We start from the raw sequence: 18,658 nt of genomic DNA on the forward strand, positions 1-18,658 counted from the left end.
GATGCTGATTTAAACCGAAGATAGACACAAACAGCTGAAGTTACTCAGCGGGACAGGCAGCATCTCCGGAGAGAAGGAGTGGGTCTGACGAAGAGTCTCGACCCGAAACGTTACCCTTTCCTTCTCTCCAAAGATGTTGCCTTTCCCGCTGAGTTACTCCAGCTTTTTGTGTCTATCTTCGGCAACATTCCCATACTGACATATCGCTCCGCTTTCACATCGCGCAAGAAATTTCACTCTCAGAGGCTCCCTCCCCGGTGGAGAATCTCACAGGGGAAGCGAAAGGAAGAGTCAGGTGTTTTCGTCGTTAAACAAAACGGAGCAGGGAGTTTTCAATGTGAAAAGTAACGAGAGAGGGTTTGTAGAGCAGAATTATCGCCGTGTTTGTGTTTAATGTTGAAGCTAGAAACTGCACATGACGGGTCACACAAAAATGACACAGAGTTTGAGATTTGAGATGCAGCGTGGAAAGTGCCGGTGGAACTCAGCGGGGCAGGCGGCATCTCTGGAGAACATGGATGTGAGGTTTTCAGGTTGAAGAAAGGTCCCGACTGGAAACATCTCCAATCCATTTTCTCCAGAGATGCTGCTGAGTTACACCAGCACTATGTGTCTATCTTCGGTATAAACCAGCATCTGCAGTTCCTTCCTACACCTATCCCTGTTCTCCAGAGATGCTGCCTGGCCCGATGTGTTACTCCAGCACTTTGTGTCTTTTTGTTTTGTTTTAACTATGTTTGTTACTTGTGTCTTTGACACATAATTGATGAAATTATTGCCTGTTCTCTGGAGCCTGGGGATAAAGCGTCTTTCCTATTGGTTTCTGGAAGAGTCGCGTCTCTCTCTCGGCCCCTCCTCCGTGTTATAAAGGGACTTTTTGGAATCCTATCTCAATACATTTTGAATGGTGTCGGGGTCGGGAGGTGTGCATGGGATTTAGTGTCAGCTCTGCGGGCGGCAACACCAAGGCTGTAACTTAGCGGTTGGGAGGTTGCAAGCGCCCAGGGAGGGAGGGGAGGGGAGGGGAGGGGAGGGGGCATTGAGGGTCGAGTCATGGCATTCACCATGTTGCGACCCGTCGCCACCCGTCACTTTTACCCGGACATCGACTTGCATTCGGACGAGGACGAGAACAAGAGCGAGAGCGAGGGCTCGGATCAGTCGTTCGACTGCTGCAACGGGGCGAGCAAGAGGAGGAAGGTTTCTTACGCCAAGGGCTCTGTGGTGGTGAAGCATAGACAGGCGGCTAACGCCAGAGAGAGGGACAGGACTCACAGTGTCAACACTGCCTTCAGCGCCCTCAGGACTCTCATCCCCACCGAGCCGGCTGACAGGAAGCTGTCCAAGATTGAGACCCTGCGCTTAGCTTCCAGCTACATCTCTCACCTCGGAAACATCCTGCTGGTCGGGGAGGAGGGCGCCGATGGACAGCCGTGTCTCACCGCCGTCTACAGCCGCCAGCCTGACTTCGACGGGCAACAGCCCAGGTCCATCTGCACATTCTGTCTGAGCAACCAGAGGAAAGGGGTAGGTGGACATTCTGACCTACGGTCCGTCCAAGCTCACTACGTCCTGGTCAGTTGGGGAGGGGTGTGGGTGTTGTGGGGGAATTGGAGAGTGAAATGTAAAAAAAAACAGCCAATGTAAAGACCTGGGCTTAAAGAGATGGAGATGGAGAGAGGGACAGGGGGGGATGGAGAGAAGGAGGGAGGGAGAGAGAGAGGGAGAGGGGGAGAGAGAGAGAGAGAGAGAGAGAGATTCTGACAGTTAAGCTATTCGGCCCATTGTTTCTCTACCAGCTTTTAGAAACTTAGCATCTCCTGATAGCCACGGGCACCAGCATTCAGCAACGCTCAAAAGTACCAGATCAACAGCTTACTGGTGATTAGTGAGGACTCAAGTTCTTGAAGTTGAATTCAACTCCGCTCTTTGGAAATAACTACATAACTCTGCTCACTCTCTCTCACTCTCTCTCTCTCTCTCTCTCTTTCTATTTCACTCTCTCTCTTTCTCCCTCTCACACTCTCTCTCTCTCTCTGTCTCTCTCACTCTCTCTCTCTCTCTCTCTCTCTCTCTCTCTCTCTCTCTCTCTCTCTCTCTCTCTCTCTCTCTCTGTCTCTTTCACTCTCTCTCTCTCTCTCTCTCTCTCTTACTCTCTCTCTATCACTCTCGAGTCAAGAGTATTTTATTGTTATATGTCCCAGATAGAACAATGAAATTCTTACTGACAGCAGCACAACAGATTATGTAAACATAGTGCATGGTAAACAATTTAATAAATGAGGAAAAAAAAGTTCAGCGTGTGTGTGTATACACACACACACACACACACACACACACACACACACACACACACATATATACACATGCATATCTATCTATCACTCTTTCTCTATCTTTATATCTCTCTCCATCTCTTATCCTCTTTTTCTATTTCTTATCTCTATATTCTCCCTCTATCTCTCTCTTTTATTTATCTCTATATATATCTATATCACTCTCTCTCTCTCTCTATATCTCCCTATATCCCTCTATATATATATCTGTATATCTCTATCTCTCTGATGTCTACATTTTTCCACCATTCCTCAAGTTTCGATCAATTTCTTTTTTTTTCTGAATTGGGACCTAATTCAGTATGCACCTACTATGAGAAGCTGGATTCAGCTACAAGAACTCTCTACTGCATTGATATTCTGATGATCTGTTGCTATTTGCTGAGTGCTCACGTCTGTGGTTGTCAGGAGACCTTGAGTTCACAGACTGGGGTCTGGTCCACCTACTCAGATTGAAATGCATCTGGACATGGACACACAGCAAAGAAACACGGCATATGGCTCACCTTGTCTATACTGACCACCTATTCACCAACCTTCTTAACCTTGGCAATAAAAGTGATCAGATACTCTGTAAATGATGTGTGTGTCCTTGTCTACACCACTTCATTCCAAGATTCCAAGCATTGTTTGTACTTTGATTAAAAAAATACAGATAATATATTCTCTCTCTGCCTTTTCTCATAAATACCTTGAATAAATTGACCAGTCTACCTTGAAAGATTTTTTTATGTTTTAAGGGTCATGAGCAAATAATGAACAAAGTAATATGTGTTTGAACAAGAGCAGATCTAAAATGTTACCTATCCATGTCCTCCTGAGATGCCGCCTGACCCACTGAGTTACTCCAGCACTTTGTATCTATCTTTGGTATACACCTGCATCTGCAGTTCCTTCTTATTACATAAAGTGATATGTGTTCTGCGTTATAGTAACCCTTCACAAAATGGGACTATTCAATGCAATAAAATTGTCTTGAGACATTTCATGAGTTTGAAGAATATGATAACAAGCTAGAGACTGCAAGTGGGAGGCAAAGTGTAAATATAAAGGCTTTAAAATTAGTTGCTGGATCACTTGTTCACCAAAGCGTTAATTTCCACAGTACAGTTCTAACTCCTGTGTTCAAGCCTTTCCAGTTCTGTAACAATTTTCTGCTCCAAACGTATCCCCAAAATTCCATTCTCAAAGTATATTCCCAACTTCCTTTATGCCGCCATTATATCCTCCCTAAATACTTCTGGTGTCACTTTCCTCTTCTGCCGAGAATCGATTTCCTTTGAATTTTTTTGGTCTCTATATATCTAATCTCAGCCCCTTATAGTGTTCTGTGAACAACCTTGTAATATATGTCCATCTTAATTATAAATATACAAATTACAGATGTTCTTGCTACAAATGTATGATTTGGTATTTGTTTTAATAATTATTGAAGCAAGTGTTGTTTGTTTTTGGAATTATATTCACCATTTTTGTTTCATGAATTTTTTAAATATTCTGTTGTAAACCTTTACTGGGACTGATTGATTATTGATCTAAGATTATGAATCTTACACCATTAGTGTAGCAAGTTTGAAGATGATGGTGTTCTGCTTAGCTGCAGACTTTATATTCCAACTTGGCATCTAAATATAGACAGAGAGTGCTGGAGTAACTCAGTGGGTAGGGCAGCATCACTGGAGAAAAAGGATGGGAGACATTTCGGGTTGGGACTCTTCTTCAGACTGAATGACCTGTTTTGGATTAGAGTTTCAAATGTGTTGGCGTTTGTATAGATATAAATCACAGCACTCACGCTCTTTGTTCTTTGGAACAAAAGCATCACACTTTCATTTAATGTCTGCCCTTGGTTTAAATGCGGCATTATAGTTTTGACCAGAAAGGTCATATTTAAACGTTTAGAGCTATATCCAGTAGCTAATGTAACAATATTTCCTAAATAGTTCAACAACAATTCAGAAATTTGGTTGAAGTAAGTGAAGTTCGAAAAAAGTTTATCATGTAAAATGTCAAACTTTATTGAAAGTGCATAATTACAATTGTATGTGCTGTTTGCCCAAATTTTAACTGTCAGTACAGGGCTTGAAGTAGTTCCTTTCAAATGCTGTAAATGAATTGGTTTTGTTTATTGTGAATATAGCCCAATATTTTTAGTTTAATTTTCTTTATTCTTGTCACGTGCACCAAGGTACAGTCACGTGCACCAAGGTACAGTGAAAAACATTTGTTTGCATGTCATCCAGTCAAAGAAAAGACAATACACAAATAACCCCCCCCCCCCCCCCCCCCTCCCACACACACACACAGTGCACAGATGAAGGATAAAGAGTACAGTACTTGGTGCAAGATATAACATTGCAGTTCGATTCAAAAGTCCTGTGTTTTGCCATTTTAATTTGTCGTATTTTTCCATGTTAAATAAGTCTGTATTTATCTATAACAATCGTTGTGGATGGCAGTTTAAATATGACAGAGCATCATTCAAAACTGATATTACTTCTGACTTCCACTATTTCAAAATATCGTCATCTATCCTCTGTGAATCTATTTCCTGCAATTCTTCAGCATACGGCCAAGAAATGCAATTAAGAATTTTCCATGCTCTCAATGGAAACCTGAGTTTGGATCTTGACTCTTTCACTGAAAGAAGTGAAAATGTGTATTTTAATAATACACTGTGGTTCACAAACACAACAAGTTAATGGCAATAGACAGAGATTAAACAGGCACTCATTGTGGGCCAGTCCTTTGGTCAGTTTTGGCCACCTGTTCAATAGGAAAACTGCTACATAAACCCCATAAACAATTTAATTTAATACAACTAAAATCAGTAGCTTGGATCAAAGGAATCTGTGGAGAAAAGTTCTTTATCTCCCTGTTGCTGGTTGCAGCACAACATTGTATCTTCATTCAAGCAGATAGCACGCAACGAAACAGTTTTTCACTATACCTTGGTACATGTGGCAATAACTAAACTAATCTAAGTTAAGCTAAACTAAACTAAGTTAAACTGAACTAAATTAAACTAAGCTATGTAAACTAAACCAAACTGTTATTTGAAGTTACCAAAGCTATAATTAATGTGCTTGTAAAAAATTATTAAATGTTTTTAAAAATATTTAAGATAAAATTCTGATGCTAGTGTAGTGATATTTAAATTGAGTTGAAATTTACAGAGAAGGTAGAACCTCCCAGCTAATAATCTTACAATTCAGAATGCATTTTTGTCAAATAATTTAAGTAACGATTTATAATTTCAATTATTTTATTTTAGTTCATCAACTTGACTTGGTGGACTTTCTATGTTTGTTAAATCCCCTTTCTTTCCAGTTACACTAGCCCTCTGAGTCATAGAATGTCATATCATCATGCAGCACAGAAGCAGGCCCTTCAGCCCAACTCATCCGTGCTGACCCGGTTTCATAACTGAGTGGATGCCAATTTCCCTGCATTTGGCCACATATCCCTCTTAACCTTTCCTATCAATGTACCCATCTGAATGCCTTTTCTGTGTCAACATTGTACCCGCCCCAAAGCTTCCTCTGGTAGCTAATTCCATATGCCCACCACCCTCTGTGTGAAAAGAAATGCCCCTCAAGTCTTGCTTTCAGAATCCTCTGATGTCCAGAATTATGTCAGTCTTCTCAGCAACGAAGACAGTGAACACCAAAGATTTACAACAAATTCCTTAGAGCTGAAGGTGGTTGCATGTATAACATGAAGCTGCCAATGCAGTAGAGGGCAATGTTACAACAATAAACGAAAAGTCAACAGTTAAAAGTAAACATTGATAGCTGGAAAATGGCGGATGGCATTTGGTGCTATAACTCTAAGGTTCACCTGCCTCTGAATCAGTGCAGGGGAGATTCACCATGTTAATTATTGGTACAAAGGCATAGATTGAGATATAGGTGTAGAGAGATTGGTCTGAACATGAGCCTAGAAGGAAGAGCAAATCTCCTTGTGATGGAAGATTCTGAGGGGGATTAAAGGGATTGATGGTAAGAGGTTGCAGAAACTAGAACCAGCGACACAGAGGCCATTTAGGAGTGAACAAGGGTAAAATGAAGATTTAAGTATTTGCCATTCTCTGCAGCTTTGTAGATGCTCGGTTCTTGGTTTTATACAGGGCTGAGCTTTTTTGGAGACAGAAAGAATGAAGTGGATTGGTAATGTCAATGTATTATTGTCACGTGTACTGAGATACACTGAAAAGCTCTGTTTTATGTGCTTACCCATTTAAACCATACTGTACATGAGTACAATCAAATCATATTCGAGGACAATTAGCGCAAAATAAAAACAGAATGCAGTGTTGTAACATTATAGCGTTACACTTGTGGAGAAAGTGCAGATTTTCTTTTTAAGTGCAAGATCCGCAGTGTGGTTGGTTGGAAGATCGGGACTACACTATTTAATGGGAGGACTGCTCAGTATAGGAAGGTGGACTTGTACAGGATCATTTTATCAATGGTCAGATCAGGCCTGTTCTTATTTAACCTCTATTCGAACAAATAAGACAATAGTAATAGAGTTAAACTTTCGTTACTTACAACAAATTAAATTGTTTACTTTCCAATGCCTTTCATCTCTGTGTGAGTTGAACAATCATTAGCAGTGAGCCATAAACAACAATGATGAATAACTCTTTAACATCCTTTGGACTATTGTTGAACGAAAATAGGCATGTCTGTCACAACCTATTAAACCTTTGGAAAGTGACCAGAGGTAGCTGGGAAGAATGCTCACTTTAAAAACTTGGTTTTATTGGCCAACCGAGTTACTCAAAAGAGCACCAAATTGATTTTTAAAAAATTACAACAAATGTCATGTAAGCTTATATTTTGTAAATATCTCGTTACTGAGAACCGAAGCTGGTGAAATGCTGATGTAAACATCAGCATTTCACCAGCTTCGGTTCTCAGTAACGAGATATTTAGAACATATAATTCATTTGTGCTTATGTGTTCAGCTACCTTGAATCCTCCAGCACCGCTCGTGCTGCCGGTGACTTCGCGCTTCTCAACCTACAACCCGTATTTAATCAAAAATAGTAAATTGTGGGCTGTAAATGTAGAGTATCAAATTAAATGTGTCGTGCCGGCCTTCATAACCTCTCCACACTCGGTGCTAAATGTTCAGGACACCGCTCGGTTCAATTATACACACACACACATTGGACCTCATTCCCAACATGGGCTGCTCCACATGTGGTGTTTGTTTTACTAAATTTAAAATAGTGGGGTTTTTCTCTCTCTCGCTGTCCGTGTATGAAAGAACGGCTCCCTTAGGAAAATCGTTATTTAAAATACGAATTAGCGTTCACAGTTCACAATGTTGTAAATGCATCCGAGAAAAAAACTATGTTATTTAAGGTCGTAGTTCTGGAATATTTAAAGCACGTCTCAATTAAACGAAAGACTTGGTGGTTTAAAGTATAAACAAAACAATGATTTTTTTTGGGCTGAAGTGTCCTTTGTAATTAGGTTTTAAAATATATCCTCATTTGAAAATTTCGCGACCTGTCACTGTTTAGTTTAGAGATACAGCGCGGAAACCAAGACTGTTCTTGGTTTGTGAGATTATCAGCGATACTTGTGTCAACAATTAACCGCTGTGTTTCCTTGAGTAATTTAGCACCCGCGGCATGCTTTAAAATCGTGTAATTTCAGGACCCAGTTGTTTAGTTTAAACGCTCAACTTCCTTCGATTAATAAAAACCCGCTTCGGCCCTCAGCTACAGGGGTAATATTATTTTTTTGGGGGGGGGGATGTCAGGTGCGCTGGAGATTGAGAGCATGAAAGGGGAGGGGTGAGGAAGATTTCAGGAAGCAGGGGTATGCTTCTTAACTGACTCCCACATAGAACAAACGGCGGCGTGGAGTGTATCGCATTACAAATTGGTTACACTTCTACCGTTACATCCAGCGTGGCCATTAATACGTTATCCGATCACCTCCGAAACGGGCCACGCTTCTACTCTCGCAATTTTCAACAGCGACCTTACTAAATTGGAGCTACAAACAGAAACTGCCCCCCCCCCTTTAAAAAGTTACCAAAAAAAAGCTAGTACCTTGTACATAAAACACTTTAAAAAAAATAATAGAAAGTGTTCCCCCCCCCTTTAATGTTACATTAAACTACGGTGCATATTTAACATTTTTTCATTCAAGTAACAAATTGGATAACGCTGATGTTTCAGACATTATATTGATATGATTTTTTAATATATATATTCCAGTGAAGGCAAAATAAAAGAAAAAAACTATTGTTTCTCTAAAAAGACAAAGTACTAGAGGAATTTTATTTTTGACCACTATTATTGCTTATTTATTTGTCTGTTTTTTTTAATATACACTGGACGTTTTTTTGTTGTATATTATGGGTTTTACAGAGTGCTATGTTTACATGTCTGTTGTGCTACTGCAAGTAAGAATGTCATTGTTCCGTTTCGGGACATATGACAATAAAACACTTGATTTGGCATGACATGAATTCAGCGAGTCAGGCAGCATCTGTGGAGGGGATGGGAAGGCGACTCCATCTCAGTCTGAAGAAGGGTCCTGAGCCCAAATATCGTTTAGATTAGTTTAGAAATACAGCGCGGAAACAGGCCCTTTGGCACACCGAGTGCACGCCGACCAACTGATCACCCCGTACACTAGCACCATCCTACACACACTGGGGACAATTTACAATTTTACCAAGCCAATTAGCCTACAAACCTGTAAGTCAATTTAAAGCTTGAAAAACTTATGTTCTCTCTCAAAGGCTCTACCAAGACATTCCTAGATACATGGAACCTTTTCTTGGAACTTGTTAACTCTCTCAACTTGTCCCCGGCCTCGGAAGAGGACTCCACCATTGTTCTGCTCTACTGCAGCTGCTCTCCCCCCCCCCCCCCCCCCCCCCCCCCCCCCCCCCCCCCCACACACACACACACACACACACACACACACACACACACACACATTTATTTAATTGTTTACTTATTTACTGTTATTAGTGACCCCTTTTTTTTTTAGTACTTTATGTTTCGTTTATCTTACCATATTTGTGTGGATGTGAGTGTTGTTTGGCCCCGTTTGATTCCGACCTGATTCGGGTGGGTTGAAGGTGGGTAAGGGTAAGGGCTTTGAGGGTCGCTTACACACTGTTGCACAATTATGCCTTGACTGTCACTGTCTGTTATCATTGTATGTATGCAAATTGCTGTGAAATTCAAATAAAAAGATTTAAATCAAACCTGTAAGTCTTTGGAGTGTGGGAGGAAACCAGAGCACCCGGAGAACACCAACGTGGTCACAGGGAGAACGCACAAACACCACACTGACTGCATCCGAGGTCAGGATTGAACCCGGGTCTCTGACGCTCTAAGGCAGCAACTCTACAGTTGAGCCCAAAGATCATGGTTGAGCCCGTCTGTCCATTCCCTCCACAGACGCTGCCTGACCCGCTGGGATTCTCCAGCATCTACAATCTCTCGTGTCTGTCTGTCTGTCTGTCTGCAAACCGCTTCTATCTTCAGCCCATGGGGCGGTTGATTCGGTGACTGCTGTTGGGCCTGGTTCTCGGTGTAACAAAACTGTGTTTGTGTTCATTCTCTGCTCCAGGGCAAGGAGAAGGACGCGAAGAGCGGGTTTTCGAAGCTTCGAGGGCAGACCGCTCTCCGGATGCAGCGCCAGTGAACGCGAACTGGGGGCGTGAGAGACCGAGGGAGAGACTGTGTCAGCAGGCGGCGAGAGGCCCAACACGTCGCGGTCCACGAAGTGGTTTAACAACGCCGACAGATGACACGCGGCAAGCTTTTGTTTTACATATATATTTGCAGGGAGTATGAACACCGTTTTGGTGCCTCTATTCCTGTTCCCGATCGCACGTCCAACAACTCTAAGCAATGACTTCCAGCTCGAAACTCAAAACAATTCAGCCCTCCCTTCTCACACAGATTCGATGCGAAGAACCCTTTGGACAAAGTGACACTGCCGACGTCTGTCTCCATTTGGGGAGATCTGACCTTTTCTTCAGTCTTCCTGCTTCATGTGTTGTACATTTTTTTAAAGAAAAAAAAAGTATCCAGTCAAAATGTGAAAAAAAAATTAAATAAAATGAGAAAGGAGTTGTGTTTCAGGTCTGCTGTTTTGGTAAAGCAGGAACGTTTGGGGTTTCGTAAGTAAAACCGTTAGCTCATATCCTTTCTCCTATCAATGGTAAGGCCTTTGTGAATCCCACTGACTCGCCGTTCGTTGTACCACCGTTTGACCAAACAGATTCATCCTCGTCTCCTTTCTAAAGGTACTTCCTTTTATTCTGAGGCTATGGCCTCTGGTCCTAGACGCGCCCACCAGTGGGAATATCTTCTCCACATTCACTCTATCCGGTCCTTTCACGATGCGGTAAATTTCAATGTGCCCCCCCCCCCAACCCATCCATCCTTTTAACCCGCGAGTACAGGCCCAGCGCAATCAAACTCTCTTCATAGGTTAACATTGTGTGTGAAACAAACACGACGTACTAGAGGGACTCAGCGGTTCGGGCAGCATCTGTGGAGGGAAATGGACAGGCGACGTGGAGACCCTTCTTCAAACTGATTGGACTATAGGAGAGAAAGCTGGCAAGAGAGTTGGGTAGTGGCGGAAAAACCTGGTGATAGGTGGATACAGGTGAGGGGGGTTTGATTGGCAGATGCGTGGAGTAGGTGATGAAGGCCCGGGATCAATAGGAGCCAAAATGGTGTCTGATGAGGAGTGAAGAGGAGGAGTGAAATATAAAGCGAGAGAGAGGAGGGAGAGAGGGGGGGAATTGGTGTGCACCTCACATGTCCACCTAGCACTTGCCAAGCTTTGTCCCGCCCCCATCTCTCTTTCACTCCCCCCCCCCCCCCCCCCCCACTACAATGTCCTTTTATAGACTTTACAGATACAGCATGGAAACGGCCCTTCGGCCCACCGAGTCCACACCAACCAGATATCATCCAGTACACTAGTTCTATCCTACACACTCGGGACAATTTACGACTTACAGAAGCCAATTAACCAACAAACCTGCCCGTCTTTGGAGTGTGAAAGGAAACCAGAGCACCCAGAGAAAACCCACGCGGTCACACGGCGAACATACAAACTCCGTACAGACAGCACAAACGTAGTCAGGATCGAACCCGGATCTCTGGTGCTGTGCGGCAGCAACTCCAGCACTGTGCCACCCCGTGCAGTTGGAAGAAGGGTCTTGACCTGAAATGCCGCCTGTCCATTCCCTCCACAGATACTGCCTGACCCACTGAGATCCCGCAACACTTTATGTTTTGCTCAAGATTCCAATATCTGCAGTTCCTCGTGTCTCCATTTGCCGTCCAAGCTGAGATCTCCCCCTTTCCCACCAGCAGGGTTCCAGCATTCACATCGGCCTCTGATACAGACACACACCTCATCGAGTTGTAGATGTAGCCCAGTCTATCGCACAGACCAGACTCCATCCACATTTCACACTGCCTCGGAAAAGCAGCCAAAATAATCAAAGACATGTCCCACTCCAGTCATTCCTTCTTCCGGCTTCTGTCTGGCAGATGGTACAGAAATTTGAAACTGTGCACCACCAGACTCAGAAACAGCTTCTTCCCCTCTGTTATCAGCCTTCTGAATGGTTCTTCCATAAGATAGGGTACTGTCTGATTCACCTCTACCCCATTGTGGACATTGGACTTTCTCTCTGGAATTGGTGCGCGACAAAGCTGAGAACTATATTCTGCACTCTGCATCTTCCCCTTTGCTCTACCTACTGCACTGGAGTTTGACTTGATTGTGTTTATCTTATCAGTTTATCTGATCTGATTCTATAGCATGCAAAACAAAGCTTTTCACTGTACCTCGGTACACCAGACAGTAATAAATGTTGATTTCAAGTAATCCCTGCATTCCCGCTCCCCCTCCCCCTCCCTAGTCGTCCCACTAATTCCACTGTCTGCATCCTTGGATTCCTACGTTATCACCTCTTCCCCAGCCAACAATGGACCATTATGGTCCCCACCCTTCCTCGACCATCTGTTATCAACCCTGCTTTGTTATTGAGCCGTAAAGTAATACAGTGTGGCAAACAGGCCATTCGGCCCATCTTGCCCATACCGACCAACATGTCCCATCTACACTAGTCCCACCTGTCCGCGTTTGGCCCATATCCCTCTAAACCTGTCCCATCAAATTGTTTCTTAAACGTTGCAACACCACTTGCCTCAACTACCTCCTCTGGCAGCTTGTTCCATACGCTCACCACCCTCTGTGAAAAAAAGTTACCCCTCTCAGGTTCCCATTAAATCTTTGCCCCCTCACCTTAAACCTATGTCCTTTGGTTCTCAGTCTGGCCTTTTCATGCCTCAATTTCTCTCCCCTCTGCATTTGGTCTGAAGAAACATAGAAAATAGGTGCAGGAGTAGGCCATTCGGCCCTTCGAGCCTGCACCGCCATTCAATATGATCAGGGCTGATCAAGAAGGGTCCCAACCTGAAACATCACCCATCCCTTTTCTCCAGAGATGCTGTCTGACCCGCGGAGTTCCTCCAGCACTTTATGCCTATCTAAACCTGCACCTAAACCATCCAGAGAAGCTATGCCATTCCTGAATTCTGCAGCACACCGACTCCTGTCCTGACCTCATTACTGATCAATGTAGAAGACAACAGTCATTTCTAATGTGGATACGGGCAATATGGGACACCTCCATTATCCTTCTCTTAAAAGTGGCCCGAACACAACGTCCCTCAGTTACCCTGTCTGAACATCTGTTTTGCATTAGTTAGTCAAGGGTTGGGGGTGGGTTTACAAATTGCCTGAATCGACCTTGTTTCAATTACACACAAAAAAAATTCTTCCCACCCTCCGGAATACGTAGCTCTTGGAGAAGACTTTTGGCTCCGGTAGATGTTTCCCCTTCACACCAACACACCCTACCACAGGAGGACGACACACTGTGGCTAAGTCTTTCGTCCTGTCTTGCAAACCCGCCTCAAAACTCAGATGATTGGAGCCTAAACTTAAAGCTACTGGAGCTGAAGTCGAAATGAAAAATGGTCTTGATTTTGCCAAACTTTTCTGACTGCGTTCTGACTAAAGCACGTATCAGATAGAAGATGATTTTTTTTTTTTTGGTTAAGGGGAAATTAGCTCAACTACTTTTTAAAATGACAAAACAAATGAATGACAACACCAGTTTCACAACTGATTTGTCCGCTGACACTGATTTGGCGTGTGTCAGCGCCGTGCGTTTTGCAGGGCAAGGACCTGGTGTGTATAAATTCACAAGGACACTTTTCAGTCGATGACTGAACGCACTTGGCTGAAACCGCGCATATTTTGGCGTGAGCGCCGGTCTCCAGGCTCCATCCCTGCACATTAATGCTTTCCGCTGTGACTCGCACTATCAGGCCGTTCTCATGTAAACACGCCGTCGTTCACAGCACAGGAATTTAATTCAAATCAATCAGAAGTATGAATCTGAAATCGGGCCAGACGTCCACAGTGGAGGTGTACAGAGCCGCAGGGTAGCCTGTGGTCTCCCATCCCCTACTTACCCCCCCCCCCCCCCCCCCCCCCCCCCTCTCCCCATCTCCCCGAGTGTCAGCCTTGATACAGTCCCGCCTTGCGGGTGAAATATAAAACTAGATTTATAAAATATAGATTATGTTTATAGAATATATTTCATAAAAATGTAAAAACAATTAAAGTGCAGGAGTAACTCAGCGGCTCAGGCAGCATCTGTGGAGTCAAGAGTGTTTTATGGTCACATATCCCACAGAACAATGATCTTCTTACTTGCAGCAGCACAACAGAATATGTGAACATAGTACGCTAAACAATATAATAAACGAAACCAGTTCAGTGTGTAGATATATATACACCCAGCTTTTTTGTGTACCTATATATATATATGTACCTATACCTATATATATATATAGGTACACAAAAAAGCTGGAGAAACTCAGCGGGTGCAGCAGCATCTATGGAGCGAAGGAAATAGGCAACGTTTCGGGCCGAAACCCTTCCTCAGACTGATCGGCGGGGGGGGGGTGCACATATATATGTGTGTATGTTTGTGTGTGTAGGAAGGATGCAGATTATACCGAAGATAGATACAAAATGCTGGAGTAACTCAACGGGTCTGGCAGCATCACTGGAGGAAAGGAATAGGAGACGATTCGGGTCGAGACCCTTCTTCTTTGCAGTCTCTCCCGCTGGCTTCACGTTTCAATCTCTGGCCTTTGTCCACCCATCTTCCTATCAACTCCCCCACCTGTATCCACCTATCACTTGCCAGGCTTTGTCCTGCCCCCTATCTCTTTCATCTTTCTCTCCCCCTCCCCTCCCACCACAATCTGGCTGGAGAAGGGTCCTGATCTAAAACATTACCTAATCCATGTCCTGTAGCGATGCTGCCTGACCAGTTGAGTTCATCCAGCACCTTGTGTTTTTTTTGTGTAAATCAGCGCCTGCAGCTAATTGTTGCTCCACCAAACACTTGCCAGGATTTATCCCACCACTATCTCTTTTCCTCTTTTCCAACTCTCCCCCCCCCCCCCCCCCCCACTTTCTACAATCAATCCGAAGAAGGGTCCTGATCTGAAACAAAGTTAATGATTTTATATTGAAGCTTTTCTATGTATAAATGTGTCCTTTTTTGCACTTTCCACATGAATGATTTACCTGTGGGTAAACTCACATTAGTGGGGACTCTGTGTTACACTCAGTTAAATTGCTGCACTGGGTTACCCATGCATAGCCTGTAGTTCTATGTGAAGTTTTACACAGACCAGGAAGCTTCCCAAAGGCTGAAGGGTCTTGGCCAGAAATGTCACCTATCCTTTTTGTCTAGAGATGCTGCCTGACCCGCTGAATTACTCCAGCACTTTGTGTCTAATTTAGGTATATACCAGCATCTGCAGTTCATTGTTTCCATGTTTCTACAGGAAGCTTGTTTGATTGTCTGTGTTAACTTGGCTGATTTGAATCTAAGAGGAATAGGATCCAAATCTGGAGACACAAGAGACTGCAGATGTTGGAATCTGGAGCAAACGATAAACTGCTGGAAGGACTCAGCAGTTTGAGCAGCATCTTTGGAGGCAAAGGGATGGTTGAGGGATTGCATCAGGACTATGGGTGGCATTAGGACAGCATGGTGGTGCAGCAGTCGAGTTGCTGCCTTAGGCCAGAGTTCGATCCTGACCACGGTTTGTGTCTGTAGGGAGTTTGCACATTCTCCCTGTGACCGTATAGGTTTCAATTGGGTGCTCTGGTTTCCACCTACTCTCCAAAGGTTTGTAGGTTAATTGGCTTCTGTAAATTGTCCCTAGTGTGTAGAATAGTGCTAGCGTACGGGGAGATCACTGGTTGGCGCAGACTTGGTGGGCCGAAGGGCCTGTTTTCATGCTGTATCTCTGAAGTAAAGTAAAACTAAAGACTGACGCAGGACCCAACAGTGGTGGAATGGACATGAAAGGTTTAGAAGGATATGGGCCAAACTCGGGCAGGTGGGATTATCATAGATGGGGCATCTTATCGGCATGGACAAATGGAGCAGAAGGGTCTGTTTCTGCATTGTATGAGTCTATGACCCTACAAGTACCCTGAATAAAGCCCAGCGAGGCTTGTCCATACATGATACCCATGCAGGGACTGGCTGAGAAGCCCACACTGGCAAATGACTCAGAGATCAGTTCACTGAGTATAGGAGTATAGAGGCCCTTCTGCAGTTGCATGGGGCCCTAGTGAGACCACATCTGGAGTATTGTGTGCAGTTTTGGTCTCCTAATTTGAGGAAGGGCATCCTTGCTATTGAGGCAGTGCAGCGTAGGTTCATGAGGTTAATCCCCAGGATGGCGGGACTGTCATATGAGGAAGACAGGGCTTGTATTCACTGGAATTTAGAAGGATGATAGGAGGTCTTATAGAAACGTATAAAATTATAAAAGCAATGGACACGCTAGATGCAGGAAACGTGTAACTGATGTTGGGGGAGTCCAGAACCAGGGGTCACAGTCTAAGAATAAAGGGGAGGCCATTTAAAACTGAGATGAGAAAAAAACTTTTTCACCCAGAGATGTGAATTTGTGGAATTCTCTGCCACAGAAGGCAGTAGAAGCCAATTCACTGGATGAATTTAAAAGAGAGTTAAATGGAGCTCGAGGGGCTAGTGGAATCAAGGCAGGCACGGGTTACTGATTGTGGATGATCAGCCATGGTCACAATGAATGGCCTCCTCCTGCACCTATTTTCTATGTTTCTATGTTTAATCCACTTCTGAAGTGCACCAAACAAAGCAACATCTTGCTGACATTTACCATCCAGGCTTTGCACATAAACAACAATCTCTGGGGAGTCGCAGTCGAGGGCTGCTGGCTCTCAAAGAGCCGCAGTTCCTTCACCGTTAACCAGAGAGGAAGGGGAGAAATTAGAGGGAATGGAAAGGCACTTTCCTCTCACTGCTGGGATCTCAACTGTAAAGAGAGCGGGAGGGTTAAGAGTTCATTCTTTTTTTTTCTCTGACAGTTAGATCCTGACGGAAAGAAATTTTGGACAGTTTCAAATAATCCCCAGTAGAACGTATCCGCAAAGTTTTACATATATATGGAGGTAAATTTATGGTTTCACTTAGAGAGACACTGAGGTGGCCTAATTGTGTAGTTAACTCATGCTTTACCTGACCCAGAAATAACTTGATAATGGAACTCAGTGCACCAACCCTCAGTAAAGGCTCTTAATTACTAAGAAATATATTAATTACTCTGAAAATGAGCCACATTTATGTATTATCATGAAATAAAATCACAAAGACTTTCATACAATGCTGAAAATATCCCTTCACGTGTGATGGTATTGAGGGAGATATAATTAGTTGTAGGTTAAGGTTTATATTTGTTACATGTACCGAGCCACAGTGAAAAGCTTTGTTTTGCATGCTACCCAAATTGGTCAAATATACGATATATACTGTAGATACAGTTCAACCTCAAGTACAATGGGTGCATTGTAGCACATCAGTTCTATAGACAAACTCCAATGTCAACAATGGGGTTGAGGTGAATCAGACAGTATTGTCATTTATGGAGGGATCGTTCAGAAGTCTGATAACAGAGGGGAAGAAGCTGTTCCTGAGTCTGGTGGTGGTGCGAGCATTCAAGCTTCTGTACCTCCTGCCGTACGGGAACAGGGAGAAAAAGGAATGACCAGGGTGGGACAAAGTGTTTGATTATGTTGGCAATAGATAGAATTGTTGAATGAAGGAACTGCAGACGCTGGTTTACAAAAAAAAGACACAAGTGCTGGACAATCGATCTTTGGGTTAAAGTGAAATTTTCCACATTAAAGTTGAGGATCTTGGTGTTTTGTGTGTGTAGACTTGTTTGTTTTCTCTCGCTCTCTCTCTCTCCCTCTTTCCCTCCCTCCCTCCCTCTCCCTCTCTCCCTCCCTCTCTCTCTCTCTCTCTCCCGCTCTCTCAGTAGGTTGTTTCTCTGCAGCACACGGTTGTTAAGTCAGAGTCTGGTAAGAATTAGACATGGTAAGAAGCATGAAACACATCCTGAACTGGGAGATTGTGCAGCTGTGCAGGGGCTGAGGGTGTAAATCTACAACCACAGTTCAGTGGGGGCAGACAGCCGACCCGCCCCCAGAATAGGAATATTCACTGGAGAGGTCCCGTCAGACACGATTCATTCATATGAGGCTGCTCACTGCTTCAAGATCGAGTTAGATTCACACTCTGAGTCAACACAACAACTTGTACAATGCTGCATGTTTTGCCCAAGTTTTTTTTTTAAACCTCTAAGTTGTTTAAAAGCCAGCTGTTCCCTTAAGTAGTTAAATATGGTTTGGTTTGAGACTTTATTTCCCTCCACCCTCAACTTAATGATGTTCTATCACCCAATTCTCAGCAGTCAGCTGTAACAATATGACATTGCCATTTCCTACGGTGGGGTTCCATCAGCTCTTAACCCAAGTACCATTTGTTCCTGCAGTGCCCTTGGGATTATCAGAGTTTCGTTTAGAGATACAGGATAGAAACAGACCCTTCGGCCCACAGAATCCATACTGACCATCGAACATCCATTCACAATAGTTCTACGATCACAATAGTTCACCTGTTCACAATAATTCTCTGTTTATTTTAGAAATGCAGCACGGAAAAAAGCCCTTCGGCCCACCGAGCCCACGCCGACCATTGATCACACAGTCACAATAGTCTGTTTAGTTTAGAAATGCAGCACGGAAACAGGCCCTTTGGCCCACCAAGTTTATGTCAACCATCGATCACCCATTCACACTAGTTCAATGCTATCCCAC

General features: G+C 43.7%; 1 protein-coding gene across 1 annotated transcript; it reads left to right on the plus strand.

Annotated features, from left to right (window-relative positions):
• The first annotated feature begins 1,013 nt into the window (after positions 1-1,013).
• On the plus strand, positions 1,014-10,564 carry tcf15 (transcription factor 15). The gene is made up of 2 exons (XM_055652249.1): positions 1,014-1,527; positions 9,950-10,564. Exons 1-2 carry the CDS (start codon positions 1,054-1,056, stop codon positions 10,022-10,024), a joined length of 549 nt encoding a protein of 182 aa, XP_055508224.1. The 5' UTR covers positions 1,014-1,053; the 3' UTR covers positions 10,025-10,564.
• Positions 10,565-18,658: the final 8,094 nt, after the last annotated feature.

The sequence above is a fragment of the Leucoraja erinacea genome, chromosome 21 (genome assembly GCF_028641065.1).
Source record: "Leucoraja erinacea ecotype New England chromosome 21, Leri_hhj_1, whole genome shotgun sequence".
Taxonomy (NCBI): Eukaryota; Metazoa; Chordata; class Chondrichthyes; order Rajiformes; family Rajidae; genus Leucoraja; species Leucoraja erinaceus.